The sequence below is a fragment of the Tauraco erythrolophus genome, chromosome 11 (genome assembly GCF_009769465.1).
Source record: "Tauraco erythrolophus isolate bTauEry1 chromosome 11, bTauEry1.pri, whole genome shotgun sequence".
NCBI lineage: Eukaryota > Metazoa > Chordata > Aves > Musophagiformes > Musophagidae > Tauraco > Tauraco erythrolophus.
The window spans coordinates 21,179,333-21,194,597 of NC_141475.1; the positions used below are offsets into that span (position 1 = coordinate 21,179,333).

Consider the following 15,265-nt stretch of genomic DNA (forward strand, 5'->3'; position numbering starts at 1 on the left):
TGCTATGATTGAAGAGACCTTGTACCTTCAGTAAAATCCACTTGAAGTTGCAGTAGACTAATTATGGTTCCATCTCTAATCATCTAAAGGAACTCCATCCACTAGAAATGGATGGGCCAATAACAGCTTACCCCATCATCTGCAAAATGCTTGGTGTTTCTTAGTAAAACAGTGGAAAACTGCACAGAAAGCTCAGTTCACAGACTATGAGCAGCAAATGCAAACTGATGATTTAGACTGTCTTTAGCGGAGTAGATGTGTTTACTTCATCAGTGCTGATTACTACCACAACAGAATGATGCATTCAGGACAGGACACTTGCCAAACTTTGGTTCTACTAAAGCCCTTATGAAGTTAACTTATTAGAACGGGTAATAATTTATCAGATTTACATCACAGAATCATCATTTGACTAGAATTGTATACACACTTCCTGATAAGACCTATTTTTGGTCAACAAAACATTCAACATATGTTGCAGCCTATCCTTTTTGAAACATGGCTGCTGCTGCCAGACTTTCTGTAAATCACATGGATGACATGGATGCTAAACAGTAGAAATGTGTTTGCCAACAATTAGACCCCTGCTGTGAACCACAGGCACTTCCTTCAGCTTACTTGGTTTCTGACTTGAAAGCATATGTTTTGCAGGCAAAGAGCCTCCTACCTTAAAGGAAAGTAATACGGATGTTGAAAATGAAACTGAAGATTTGTCACATCTCCTCAGACCATGGATAGGATCAAGGACCCAGTTTGGCTTTTCTGTTTGCTGGGTTTTCGGGTAAGCATATGAAAACCCAGGAGTCAGTAACAACTTCCATAACCACCTCAGTGTTAGTTAGTGCAAATGGTTGCCACCTGCTTTTCTAACTATTTTTCATAAAAGAAGGACTAGAGAACCCAGGTTAGAAAGAAACAAAGACTGGATGTTGCAGGGTAAACCCTAGGATTACTCCTCTTTTCTCCCCTAGGATTTATTTTTATACACATGTATATACACACATGTTCACATATATATGTATACACATCCTAGGATTATATATTCAGGATTACAAAGTACTGTTTATAAAAACACTCGCATGCTCCCTAATATTACCTTTGTTACCCTGCAATCTTGCTTAAAGACTAATCTACAGGTTGGTGCTGGCAGACTTTAGTAACAATTTTCACATCAAAAGCTGACATCTTCAGGATCTCCACCTAGCAACTGGAAGGGAAACACGGAAGATGATGTAGCTCCTCGAATATCTTAAATTAGCCCTGGAATCTCCCAGGTAATCCGCGGTGTTGTCAGTCTGAACGCTGAACAACGGGTATTCATTGGTACTTTACCATCCCATGGACTACCTTGGACTTGCCACTACAAGTCCCTAGTAGCATTGCTGTGTTACATATTAAATGAAGAGGGCCTAATGGATAATTTTTTCTCTTGATTTGCTTACAGATTTGCACTCTTTTCCACTATAAAAAATATGGGGTCTTTAGATTGGGTATGTACGTATATTTTCTTAATAGTTAAAAAGAAAAATCAATCATCGTCAGGATATTTCTACCTATTTCTCTCTAGCTGAAAACACTGATCAGCATTCCTCAGATTAGACATATAGAGAATTGTTTATTTAATAGAAGTACTTTGCTATTTCCCATCTTTTTCTTCTTTAATATAAGAGTATCAGGCCTCTGCCACTGAGTATTATTTTAATTAAATTTGGCCGCCACATCTATGGGCATCACTAAAGACACCAAAAAATGTAAAGGACTGTGTAACTGATGAGCTGAATTCCAATACAGCAATTCAAGATGATAATTCATGGAGACTGTGAACAGAATAGTTGGTCTGTACTTCCACAACTACATCTTTCTAATGAAATCTACTTCCCCTTAACATCAAAACAAACAGAAAACAACACTGAAAGCACAAAACTGAAATAATAACCTAATACTCAAATGCACAAAACTGAAATAATAACCTAATACTCAAATGATTTTTTTTTTTAAATAAAATACTTACTTGTTTTCAAATACAACTGTGAGCGAGTCCTCATGAACATCTTTGATAAATCCCTAAAACAAAAACATTTTCATTATAAGAATGCATGTGAAATCAGAACAAGGTAGTAATTTCAATAGACTCTGAAACTAAGCCAAACAACAGACCACCACTAATACTATGGTTCCAATTTAGGAAAGTTCCAAGACACGATCCCACTGTTCACATGAGGTTGCTGATATTATTAGTTGGCTATTCTAAGAAACACAGCGCACAGAGATTGTTTTAAATGGCTGCTCAAATCAGACCAGCACATTTACAACTGAAAACTCATGATCGTGGAGTTTATTAATTTTATCTACAGGTACACACAACTGTTTTACAGGAACAAAATGAGAGATCCAGGCCCAGGGCAAGTAGTACAACTTGCAATCCAATGTCAAACAGCTGTACATAGCACTATTTGCTTTTCAGGTGTTCTTCTCAACACAAAGCTGAATCCCAAACAACCGTCCTTCGGAACAGTACGACAAGCTTGGATAAAATTTGGCAATGCAGGTTGCCATAGATCTAGTTATGGTATCATCTTCAAGCACCAAACAGGGGACTGTGTAAGGCCAAATACCTGTAGGACCTCAGAGGAAAATAAAGAGAATATATTTCACAGGTTTTTTTTATGTCACATTATTATGATCTCAGGAACAATCAAGGGGAAATGTCACTTCCCTCTCTTTCCTTTGAAAGACAGGGGGCACTGATTTATATCAAAAGCCTAAAGACAAAGAACAACCTGATAGATACAGTTGTGCTCAAGTATCCATGCAGAAATTAAGTTCCTACATCTCTTGGTTAAGGAAGGCAGCTTTGTCATAAAAAAAAAAAGCAGATAAAGGGACAAGAAAGATCTTTCAAACTACTCCTGCTTTTGCTATTGTCTGGTATTAGCCCAAGCAGAGGAGGGCAAAGAGGAACCTGCTGTTTTATAGGAGTAAGGGAGTTGCATAGCTATCTTAAGAGAAGTTCCAGGAAATCTGCTGAATGGATTATATCCACTTAAGACTGCCGACTGAGGAGGACGAAGGACGTACCAGCTGTGCAAGGAGTAACTAGCCCACAGAGGTATTACGTGTCAGCTCAGGGAAAGACCAATTTTGACACAGGAGATCCCTCAACGTAACAACAGACCGTTAAGGAGCCCATGCTGACAGCTGGTTGCAAAGGGCCTACATGAACAAATATCCTCCTATGTGAACTCAAACTCGGCCAATGCTGTTAAGGCATTTGCTCAAAACCTGCTTTTCTGCTCCCTGAGCTTCACTCAAAACCATCTGCCACCACACAGAAGACTGGTTCTAACAGAAAGCATACTGGTAACCTTGAACAAAGCAGGTCACCAGACACCTCCTCAAACCACCTAGTGTGTTTCTAGCAAAATAAACCCTTTCAAAGATCATTCTGCCACTGCAAGGGAAGGAAGGCAAATCTCCTTCTCTGAAAGGAAAGCAACTGAAACAGTTGGCAATAAAATACACCTGTAATCAGGGACTTTCAGTTTCAAGGCAGTTTCTGGACAGATAAACTGGACAGGAACACTGAAGTTATGTCTGTTTAAAGATGCAAAGAGCACACAAAATTCTACTGCCTGAAGTATGTGTTTGCCAACAATAGAGAAAAGCTGAACTTCTACTAAATTTATGCTACCAATGTCCCTTTTAAACATGCTCCAACATGGAGATGAATTAACACAGCATGAAGTGCAGGAAATAAAGTTGTTCTACTACAATTCATTCAAACTCCATCCAGGGACAAAACACCCAAGTCACACCACTGCACATCTAGTTCATGCAGTCCAACATTCTGCCAAATGACAACTTATCAACAGGACACAGTATTTACAGAAATAGATGTAACTCCCTACTGTGGGCAGCCATTTATCTGCATTCCAAAAGTCTGAGATTCAATATGAGTCTTTGCCTCATTATGCTGCTTTATTTCATAGCTGGATTCTACCTCCTATTTATGTTATTATATGCTCACACAGCACTCAACATGGAGGGAGGAATACGTATTTCATTTTGAAGGTGAGCGTATAGAAGCTAAAAATTTGTTCTGCAGATCCGAATTCAGATATCTTTCCTTTGTTAAAAAACAGAACTTCAGAATCAAGAGATATTCAAAATCAGGTACCATAAACGTGAAAAACATTCAGAACATTATGCTCTGCAGAGTTTAGAAAATCCTGAATCCATTTACTATTTGCAGGTTTCACTAAGAAGACAAAAGAAATGGAAAAAAGGAATCCCAACTGCATTGATTTTCCAGGATTTCAGACAATTAGTCCATTACCAGCTAAAGTCTGGCTTTCTGTACAACAGCACAAACAGGTTTAATATTCAGAATCACTGATATTCAAGCTCACCTCCTGCTGAAGAACAGGAAAGCTCAAGTGGAACAATAATGCAGAGATATGACTAGCAGCAGACTAACAGCTGACACTGCACAAGCATCAGCTGCATAAACAGAAACACTGAACACTTTTTAATAAAATCGAAAGTACAATTCCGACACAGAATTTGTACATTTTGCAGCACGTGGGTTTCAGGAACTCCCTCACACACGGAAATCCTTCAGCTCAAAGCATGCGCACTGCTCTTCCCATACGAGACCATAAAGCAGACTCATGGCTAGCAGACAGGTCTGCAGGAACTGGCTTGAAATTATCTGAAAAGCATTTTCAGCTGGCATTCTCAATCTCCTTCACTCCACAGTACTCAGATATGGGAAACCCTCAAAACTAAATATAACATTTACTGGGTAGGCAGTAAAGCATTAAGTAAAATTACATAATTATTTAAATAATTATATTGTGAGGCTTGAAAAAAGTCTGATGAGAGTCTAATTGTACAAACACACATCTAATAGTGAAGGAGTAATATAAAAGTAAAAAATCCCTAATACAATTCTTCCTACTATTATCAATTTCTATACAGCTGGGGGGAAGAAATCACTTTTACAGTAACTGAGGCACAGTGGCCTATGAGGTATTACACATTGCATGGTTCATTTAATACAACTAGAAATAATCAGAATTCAATACTATTTTGTAAGAAATGATTCAATTATTGCCAAGAAACATGCCAAAAGTATCACCAAAACATTTGCCAAAAGTAAAAATTCCTGCATACTACTTTCCTACCTGCAACCCTGACCCTTACTATAAGCATTATCAGCTGTCACTTAAACTCCTAGATAAAAACAGAGAAATAGATTTCACGCATGTCAGGATGAGATTTAATGTAATATTTGAAGTAGTATTCCAAAAGCCTAGAGGTAATTCTTTTTAAAAAAAAAGGTTTAACAAAAAACCTGTGACATTAAAGTATTTTGCAGTACAAAGCGGATTTTTTTTTTTTACATTAAAAGTTATATTAAATCCTATAAATTCACAAGAATTTCTTCAGAAAGGGCGTGATGAACGTAAACCAGAGAAGTAAATATCCCGGTTTTCAACTAGGAATTTTGAAGGAGTTCTTTATCAGTGAGGTAACCTATATAAATAGATTTGTAGTCTAAGCTTGCACTAGTCATGTCTGATATTGTATCAAACACATTTTCTGCTAAATTAAGTAATAATGCATCATCTGAACTTTTGCTCAAATGAACAAGGTACTCCATTACTGAAATTTAATTTAGCAGTTGCCTGAGATAGATAATGCCAATATCTAAGTTTGAAACGTTCTATATTCCTTACACATCATTCCATGCAGCCCAATTCCAAACAGAGGTGACGAGACAGAGCAAGAGACCACCAAACACGTAATCAATAAATATACTAGCGCCAAAAACACAGTGATGAACTGAATTATCAGCAAGTAAGCTTACACAGAAGATCTGTGTGTGTTTCACACCATACAAAACTCTGGAGGGCAGGAAGGGAAGAAAAATTGCTGTGACTTCATCTTGCCAGACCTCTGATTTGGCCTGTGCAGATATTAATGTCAGTCACTCGGTTTGCACTGAGCTGGAGCTCTGAAGTCCATGTATGCCCTGCTCACTGCAGCCCGGCTCGGAGGCGGACACGAGACTCTACTGTACTACAGGCTATTAATGTCACGCTGGCTCCCCAGGCACTCTGGTACGGACCTGTCTCTGCCACTCACTTGGCAGAAGCCAGGCTCCCAACACCAGCACCTGTAAAATGAGGGGTAGTATTGCTGGGACTCTTGCCTAGGTTCGGGATTGGAGATCCAGCAAATCTCACACAGGGCTATACCATCTTAAGTAGGAAAAAAAGGACTGGAAACTACAAACGGATCATTTGCCACCAAAATTGCTACAGTTAAGACTTCTCCTCCTCCTAACACACACACACACTCTCTCTCTCTCTCCCTTTTACCTGGGTTTTGCTGATGGATTTAGGATTAGGATCTGCTGATAACATAAACGGATCAAGATTTACTGAAGTGCCCTTACAGTGAACTGTACATCTCTGTATATATACACACACTTTTTTTTTTTTATCCAGTTCCAGGCAGAGTCACAAAATGTGCGTAACAGGCAGACGCAATCCAAGTTCCCTCTTCCTCCTGCTTTAAGTTTATCAGACCCCCAGGTAGGATAGTCCAACCTAGAAATGAGGTGCTGTTAGTTTAGCTGCAAGCATTGCTTCCAGGGACAGCTACTATGTTGGCTTTTGAGTCAGGCATACCTGCGCACTAAAAACCACACTGAGATCACCTCACCCACTGCTGAGCACATTTCAAACGCCTAGTAAACGCTTTGGCATCTGGTACCATGGACTGTTTCTGATCAGTGCCATAAAGGTCAAGTAGCCTATAGCCAATTACCAAACCTTCCACTCCTTTCAGAAGCAAGAACTATTAGCATTTTTAACTAACATTCATACACAACTGTTTCATGTGACAAATACATGAAATACCTAATTATTACTAAGGAATGTATTCCATGGTGACCTCCATGAAAAAAAAATATCACACACAAAATAACAAAAACCAAAGCAAAACCAGAAAACTTGTAAATAATCAAATCACTGGATGAAAAAAGACTGAACTTCATAAAGTATTATTTTTGGTAGAAGTGATGAGCTGCACCAGCTTACACAAGGACTTGACAAAGAAAGCAGATCTAGCTTGCTGCAAAACACAAACATTAAAAGCAGGTATCAGGTAAGGAAGAGATCCTGAACTACTGTATCAATTTTAGCAACCACAGTTTAATCCATGACATTACTTCTTATTTCCATTCACAATCACAATTATCATATGTAAATTCAAGTCTCCTTATGACAGTTACGCAAGAATTTCAGCACTGAATGCCCTGGTTTAGGCTTATTCATGAAACTCTAAATGAGTCACATTACTGCTTTCTTCATACACATATTCCCAAAAGGCAAAACTTCCTAAAGACACCCTCCACTGATGATGTACAACAGCAATCAATAACCACTGCCTAGGGCATCGCCTTTTTATCAACCCAAAAGGGTCAAGCAAATGGCTCAACAACAGCAGTAATAACTACAGATACCTCTTGCACCAGCCTACACAACTTTCAAGAGATCACTAACAACTTTAAAATGTCTGAAATTTCCCACTCATTACGGCTAGATACAGCAAATAAATGCTGAGCATGAAAGAGTTGCAATCTTAAAAGAGAAAAAAAGGTAATACCAGTTACCGTGCTTCCTGGTGTAGTAACAGGGTACAAACAGCTGTGTAAGCTATACTCTTAACAACAGTTTCCCATTTTACTAGCTGTCAAGCTAAACATCATTCAAAAGAACTCAGAGTTGTTTCCAAAACCACCAATTAAAAATGGTAAAAAAAAAAGCGCCATATTTTTTTTACTGATACATAAACTTTTTCTCACACAGAATTGCTCATCATGCTTTGACACTGTACATGTGGAGAAATGCTGTGTACTTATCCTTCATTATTTCTGTCCTTTAATATTTTGGCTAGTCTCTACCTTGAGGCCTACACCAAGTCCTGCTACCAGTGCTTCGGTTAGTCCTGCTACCAGAACAACTGCACCTCTTGAAAGAGGAACAGACCAAGAAGGAATCATTTTAGAATCTGTAAATTAAAGGCTGAGTTTCAGTCTAACTCACATTTTTATCTATTTCATGCCCTTGTATAATCTAAACCCCTACTACTCTAGAAGAGGAAGTGTGCAAGGGGGTGCAACACAGCAGTCTGACAGCACATGCAAGTCCCTACAATGAAGACGACGATGAATCTTTCAGAGTTATTCAGATGCCGCTGAAGGATTCAGGTAGAGGAAGTTGTCTGGTGTTGAATTTATGTACCTTGGTCTCATTTTATTGTAAGGCCCAACCTACTTCATGTAAGCTGACATCTGAACTCATGAATAACGTACAGAACCAGGGCTCCAATCTGCATACAAGATAGAATACGCAGGCTGAGGGAGATGCAGGGTAAAAAAGGAGCTTTGGTCTTGTTCTTGCCAAGAGCTGTACAGACACCCTTCACAACTGGCAGGATCAGAGGCAATGGGCACGAACTGAAAACACAGGAGGTTCTCTGTGAACATCAGGAAATACTTTTCTTTTTTATTTTTTTTTTTTTTTTTTTTTTTTTTACTGTGAGCATGACCAAGCACGGGCACAGATTACTCAGGGAAGCTGGGGAGTCTCCATCCTCAGAGATACTCCAAAGCCATCTGAATACGGTCCTGGGCAACTGGCTCTAGGTGGCCCTGCTTCAGAAGGGGTGTGGACCAGATGACCTCCCACAGTCTCTGCCAGCCTCAACCATCTGTGATTCTGTTAACTACTTAATGATCTTAATGACGCAGAGAATCATCATCCTGCAAACACTGCAGTCAGGTCAAGAACAGGCTGGGAGCCTTCAACTTTCACTCCCTACAACCCACTTAGAGCCAAAAGAAATCCAGCTATTTTTGGCCATTTCACACAAAAAGTGTACTCTAATGTCCCCAAAATAAAACCTAACCTGCAATCTAGCACTTATCCAGAATGTATCAACTGCTCTGCTCTCAAGAAGTCCCCAGCACACCTCTAATATATGCAGACCCTTAACTAGTAGGGTTCATCAACCCTGTCCATTCTCCTCCCTGCTCCACAACACAAACCTCATCTTTCTTCAGAAGACCATGACCACTTGGAGCCCCATCAGTGCCATCTGTTCTCTAAGATAATTAATGTTCCATATTATGATATATGCAAAAGCTTCTGAGCTGCAGGGAGTGGCTAAACATTGGCTCTCCTTTATACTAGTCGAGAACCTTGGATAAAACACAAGATAAATGCTGGCCTGTTCTCCAGATTATATTACTTATTTAAAGCAAAAGGAAAAGAAAGCATTAATTGGTTTAGAGATTTGTAAGTAAAAGGTTAAATTTAGACCATTTTTTTTTTTTTGTACCAGCCAGAGTATAAGAGTTATCTTCAGGTGTCTGCCATAACCACAGTTACTTACTGTCCATTGATTTACGCATCATGAAAAACATTTTGACTTTTCATATAAGGAACATAATTTTCCTTACTAATTTATAGCAACCATAGCGTATACATGCAAATACACATACAAAGAATTCCCTGTTACGTCTGAATCTTACTAAAACAAAGAACAATTACTAGAGAACAAAAGAACCTATAAAGAATATAATTTACCATGGTCATATCTCCAGTAACTACTGAAAATCCCACTATAATGGTCCTGAAGATTTAATCACTACGGCTACGTTGCACATCGTATTATAACTCATGAAAAAAAATCTGTCATGTAATTGTTTACATAATTATTTTGAGGTTTATCTCTGTTGGCATAGCAGGATCGTTCTCATCTCGTTTACCAGGAGGTATGCTGTGCTCATGAATCTGAATTCAGACTGTTCTGAGCGAAAATCTCAAATTTCACCCCATCTTACAAATTCTGCTATTCTCTTCAGAAAATTTTTACCACCTTCTATACAGTGACATGGGAGAACCCTTTCTAAATGAGACTGACACGCCTCCCTCCTTTGCGTCAGAAACTGTAAACAGAAAGTTACCAGCAGCACTACTGAGCTCCAAAACGCATGCATAACCTCTGCCTACCTCAACAGTAAGGCTCACAAAATGGAGTCACTGACACACACATTTCACTGCCTTTAGCTCAGAAGAATAATCTTTTGAAACTGTGTTTAAGTTTGGTTTATTCAGTGTTGGTTTTTGGGGGTTTCTGTGGTTTTCTCCCCCCTCCACATTAACAGTGGATTATTCTGAGCTGGGGCTTTAGTCGCCATGGGGTCCAATCACTCCTGTTGTGATAGGACAAGGGGTAATGGTTTTAAAATAGAGGGAGGTAGATTCAGGTTGGATATTAGGAAAAAATTTTTTACCATGAGAGTTGTAGAACACTGGAACAGGTTGCCCAGAGAGGTGGTGGATGCTCCATCCCTGGAGACGTTCAAGGCCCGGTTGGATGAGGCCCTGAGCAACCTGATCTAGTTGGAGATATCCCTGTTTGTTGCAGGGGGGTTGGACTAGATGACCTTTGAAGGTCCCTTCCAACCCTAACGATTCTATGATTCTAACCTGACTTCATCCATCACAAAGATGCCATCACTGGACTTAATTCTCACTTCACTGATCTGAAAGCCATTAATGCCATTTTTAAGTAAAATTTCTGCTTTTGTTAGCTACTGTTCATAGGGCTAAAACACATGATGGTGCTAATCCAAGCCTGACAATTTTCAGTGATTTAGGAAGAGATGTCATCATTGCAGATCTTAAATCAGGCTTATTGTAATAAATTCTGTGTACACAGATCCCTTCAGTCCAAGAATTCAGTACATCTTCTAATACTCCCATTAGCCTCATATTCCTCTTAAGCAGAAGAAACAACTCATCTATGGCTTATAAAGTTGTCCAAGATCACAAGGTAGAAAATGGAAAGCTAAGAAGAGTGTCTCAATTCTGGGCTTCCTAACGAGCAGGAGAAAAGAAAAAAAAAAAATCAACTCTATTTAGGAGCATCCTGTTCTAAAGGCAAATGATTCTCATGTGGGTTTCAGTGTGGTATTTCAAGTCCAACTAAAAATGTACCTGATTTAAAAAATTTATTATCTACTGATTTTGGTAAAAACTTAAGATATACCTAGCAAGGGGATATATCTTACCCCATTACATTCTTTCCTCATAAGAGTATCTCCTATTTGCCTCTTTTAATAGACAGTTGAACAGAACTAACTCCTTAAGTCAGCTGGTTAAAATCCTTTAACACCAACTGCCTTTACATACTGCACAATTACCACATGACTTCCAAGCCAAATCCACAGCTGCACACGGGAAACTCAGGAAAAAAAAAAAAGGACACCCCCCACCCCTCCCCCAGTATAATACCACACTGTGTATGCGGATAGGCACAATAGCTGAAGAGAGTCCTGAGATTAAACACACTGCTACACTGCGTGCTCACAATGCCGGCTGGAATCAGCCCTCCTGGAAAGGAAGACAGAAGGCTCTTGCCATAAAAAGAACTGGGATTCTTAAACATCTGAAGCCAGGCTTAGGGGGAAATGACTGACGGGCAACAGCTGAGAGTATTTTGCATTGATCCTGTAACATCCTGACATTCCGGGGAGGGTGATGGTGAAGGAAGCTTTCTGATGACATAAATAAACTCGAAATCTTTAAAGAATTATTTAAAATATTTTAAAATCATTATTTTCGGCTCAGTTCACCCCATCCCACCCAAAGCCCCTACCTCTTCCAAAAATACCCCCCCACGCCCACCCGCCCTTTCCGATAGGAAGGCTACGCGAATCCCCGTGCTGCGCATCCGCTCCCCCCCGCGCTCCCCCTTCCCCGCACACCAGCCTCCCTTGAGGAGCCCTTATCAGCCCGCCTCGTCACCACCTTTCCGCGCCACCCCCGCCCCGCGCCATCCCCGCCGCCCCTCGCCCCCTCCCGCCAGCCCCCCTCCCCGCCGCAGCCCCCTCCACCACCGCCCCCACCACACCCCGACACCTTCCCCCAACGCCCTTCCCCCCTCACCTTCCCCTCCTCCGCGGCCCGGCGCAGCGGCTCCCCCGACGGCCGCCGGCGGCCCCCCGCCTCCGTCCGGCCGCGCGAACCGCCGGGCGGCCGCCCCCCGCGCTGCCCCCGCCGCGCCGGCCCCGCCGCCACACCCTCCCCGCGCCGGTACCTTGTAGAAGGCCCCGTTAGAGCCGCGCACTTCCACCGTCAGCTCCTCCATGTTGAGAGCGCAAAGGACGCCGGGACGTGCTTCTAGAAACTGTCACCACGGGGGGGAGCGCTGCCGGGCTCCCCCTCCCCCTCCGCCCGCCCCCCGCGGGGTGGGGGCCGCGCCGCCCCGCCCCGCCCCTGCTCCCCCCGCGGCGCGCGGTGGCGCTGCCCACGCTGCGGGCGCGGGGGTGCTGGCGGCCGGCGGCGCCAGGCGTTCCCCGCGGGAAGGGCCGCGGGCCGCCGCCTTCCCCCTTCCGCCCCCCCCGCTGCGGCTCGCGGCAGTGGGAGCGGCCGGCTGCGGCGCGCGCCCCGCGGCTGGGCGGTGCGGGGGCGGAGGGGGGGCTGCGGCGCGCGCCGCCCTCCCGCGCGGCGGGGCGCAGGTGGCGCGGCGGCCTCGCGCCGGCCCCGCGGGAGCGGCCGCCCTGCGGTGATGGAGGCGGCGGCGGCGCCGGCGCTGCAGCGCGCAGCCGGCCCTGCAGGGAAAATGCGGTGTTTGTGCTTTTGGTTTTTCTTTTTTTTTTTTTTTTTCCCAAAAGAGTAACGAGTCAAAAGGCTGGGCCTTAGGGGACACCTTCCGTTGCCGAGCCGCTCCAGGCGGCCTGGCTCGCCGCCCGGCGCAGTCAAGATGGTGCCCGCCGTCCGCCCGTGCAGCCTGCTTTCACACGCCTGCTGCTCGGCCGCCTTTGTCCCTCCCGGTGCTCCGGCCTGGCTTGGCGGGCGGGCGGGCGGCACCCGCGCTCCGCTCCGAGCGGCCCCCTCGGGCGCCGGGCCCGGGGGAGGCTGCCCCGGGCACCGACACTGCCCGCCCTTCCTCCGGGTGCTGCTGCAGAGGCAGAAAAAAACCGAACTTGCAGAATGACGGTGCTATTCGGTGACCCTAACGACGCACTCGGACCCGAATTTTGCTCGGTGCTCACATAAGCTTAGTCATGCAGAGCTTGACGAAAGGCCCGCGTCTTTGCCAGACGCAGACGTTTTTTGCAATAGCTTTAAGTGTCAGTAACTACTTTCAAACGCCCTTTCTGCTGATCCTTCCTGTTAGATGTGGCCCCAAACGAGCAGGAGTGCGTGATGGTATTTTAGCCATGAAATGTTTCCGTTTATCGTTTCTCCATGCTAATCTCTTGCTGTAGCTTTTTTGCCAGTTTTAACCATGTCTGCCGGAGGGGTAAGGATTTCAGATAACACAGGCCTGAAAGTTTTGAGAAAGCTGGCTGCTGGGTGAGGAGACTCAAATGTGCCCAACCCAAGGAAAGATAGGGGTTCAACATCATCATGGTAGCTTGCGTGCTGCTGGCTAACCCCGCGTGTGCCAGGGGCTTAGCGTGCAACACTTGGACCATTTATACTCTGTGCTTCTGCTGTCCAGTGAGTAATCTGAGGTATGAGGATGAGCTGGAAGGGTTCTGCTGGGGAAGAACTGAAGATCGTAGGTGGAGCCAAAGTTATAGGCTCTGTGGACAGTAGAGCCTTGAGTCATTGTGGTGAAGCACGAAGAGAAATGAGACACAAATCAATTGGGAAAAAAACCCAATAGGCTCTGCTTGTTCCAGAGAACACCATGGTTTTTTCCACTCAATAACTCGTATCTTTGGCTATGAGGTAGTGTTTAGAAAAACAATGATGTGATCTACTCTTTTCCCATGCTATGTGCATGAATATTCTCATTCTTCCATAATATTTATTCCACAAGAACGTTGGAGGGTACCTTTCATTGTAAATACTGTTTAAATCTTCAGAAATGACCCACAATTTATTCTGTCAGTTGTGCCTAGGCTGCACACAGGTACGAGCCCTTCATGCAAAATGGTAGGTGCATCCTTTCCTATTGGCAGATGGCGCTCAGGACTTTCCGTGAGAAAGTATGAAACTTCATAATACAAAGCAAACAGTTGTGCTACAAAAATTCTGCGCTCAAGGTTTTCGTTGCCCCGACTGAATAGCCCGAGGTTAGTCTATTCAGCTTCCAAGACACAGACTCTCATTGTCAACTGCTAAAAAAAGCTTAAAACCAAAGTATGCATGAGCTGCTGTCCTCAGGAGTGAAAACAGGACACAGATAAAAAAAAATTACTTCAGAACTACATGGGGTGCCGAGGTGCCCACATGTGCAAAATGGGACAGTTCTGGTCAATAATGATAACGAGAACTGGCTTGAGCCCATGCAATCTGCATCTGAATTTGCCTGATAAAATATGTTTTTTTGGAAGTGTACGCATGATAGTAGTTAAAGTGACAGGGTTGTTTACAGATTAATATTGAGGCAGATTGCTATACCTTGGTCAAAACAGGGGTAGAAGAGCGTTATTATTAGGTTGTGGGCCATAATAGTTTGCAGCACATCAGCCAGACTGGCGAGGATGAATCTACTCTAAGTTTAGTTTTCACTAATGTAAATTAGAATTAACTACTAAATTAGATTACTTTAAGTATTTACTGAAATAAGAAAAGGGAGGATCTTTACTCGTCTTTGGGAACTCAAGAGTTCTTCCTCTGATATCAGCTACTTAAACTTTTTTTCATAAGACTATGTAAGGTGATTATTTTTTTCTTTTCATTTTGCAACACCCACAGTGAAACCGCCACCTACATTTCATAGAGGAGTCCTCATCAGGGAGATGCTGTGAGTAAGTCCAGTTGAACCACTCTCCGTCCTCTGTTGAAACTGTTCAGCAACGCAGGAAGGAGAGCAAGCTTCATCGTGCCAAAAGGACAGTAAGCAAGAAGTAGGAGGGTTCTGCATCCTTGGGGCCCTTGGTAGGAAAGAGCAGAAAAAGGGTTTGCTTATTTAAGTGAGAAAAACAAAGGGTGAAAGATTAAACACTGAAGGATTAGGATCGTTGTCTTCACATACATCAAGGCACACAGAGGGGATAATCATCAATGAGAGGCTAAGGCTGTAAAAGACAGAAAACAAGACTAGCACAAAGACTCCCGAATAGGTATAGGCTGGCCATTAATAAATTTAGTCTGGGAATTACAGTTTAAAATGGGAAGTTGACGATGTTTCTCGAACAGCCTTTTAAAATAAAATAATGAAAGTT

The 15,265-nt window shown here is 42.9% G+C and overlaps 1 protein-coding gene across 5 annotated transcripts in view; it reads right to left on the reverse strand.

The window, feature by feature from the left end:
* Window positions 1–12,298, reverse strand: part of FXR1 (FMR1 autosomal homolog 1) — a 37,070-nt gene extending 24,772 nt beyond the window's left edge. For 2 of the 5 annotated variants that reach the window (XR_015222399.1, XM_086618148.1), the window contains exons 1-2: window positions 12,181–12,297; window positions 2,012–2,064 (exon numbers count right to left, since the gene is read on the reverse strand). Coding sequence is in view for 4 of the 5 variants with exons in the window: in XM_086618148.1 (XP_086474274.1) it covers window positions 2,012–2,064; window positions 12,181–12,231 (104 nt within the window). In the remaining variant the exon portion in view is untranslated. Of the gene's footprint in view, window positions 1–2,011; window positions 2,065–12,180 lie in introns of all 5 variants that reach the window. The other 3 variants (XM_086618146.1, XM_086618145.1, XM_086618147.1) reach the window with 2 other exon arrangements.
* Between the last annotated feature and the right edge of the window lie 2,967 nt (window positions 12,299–15,265).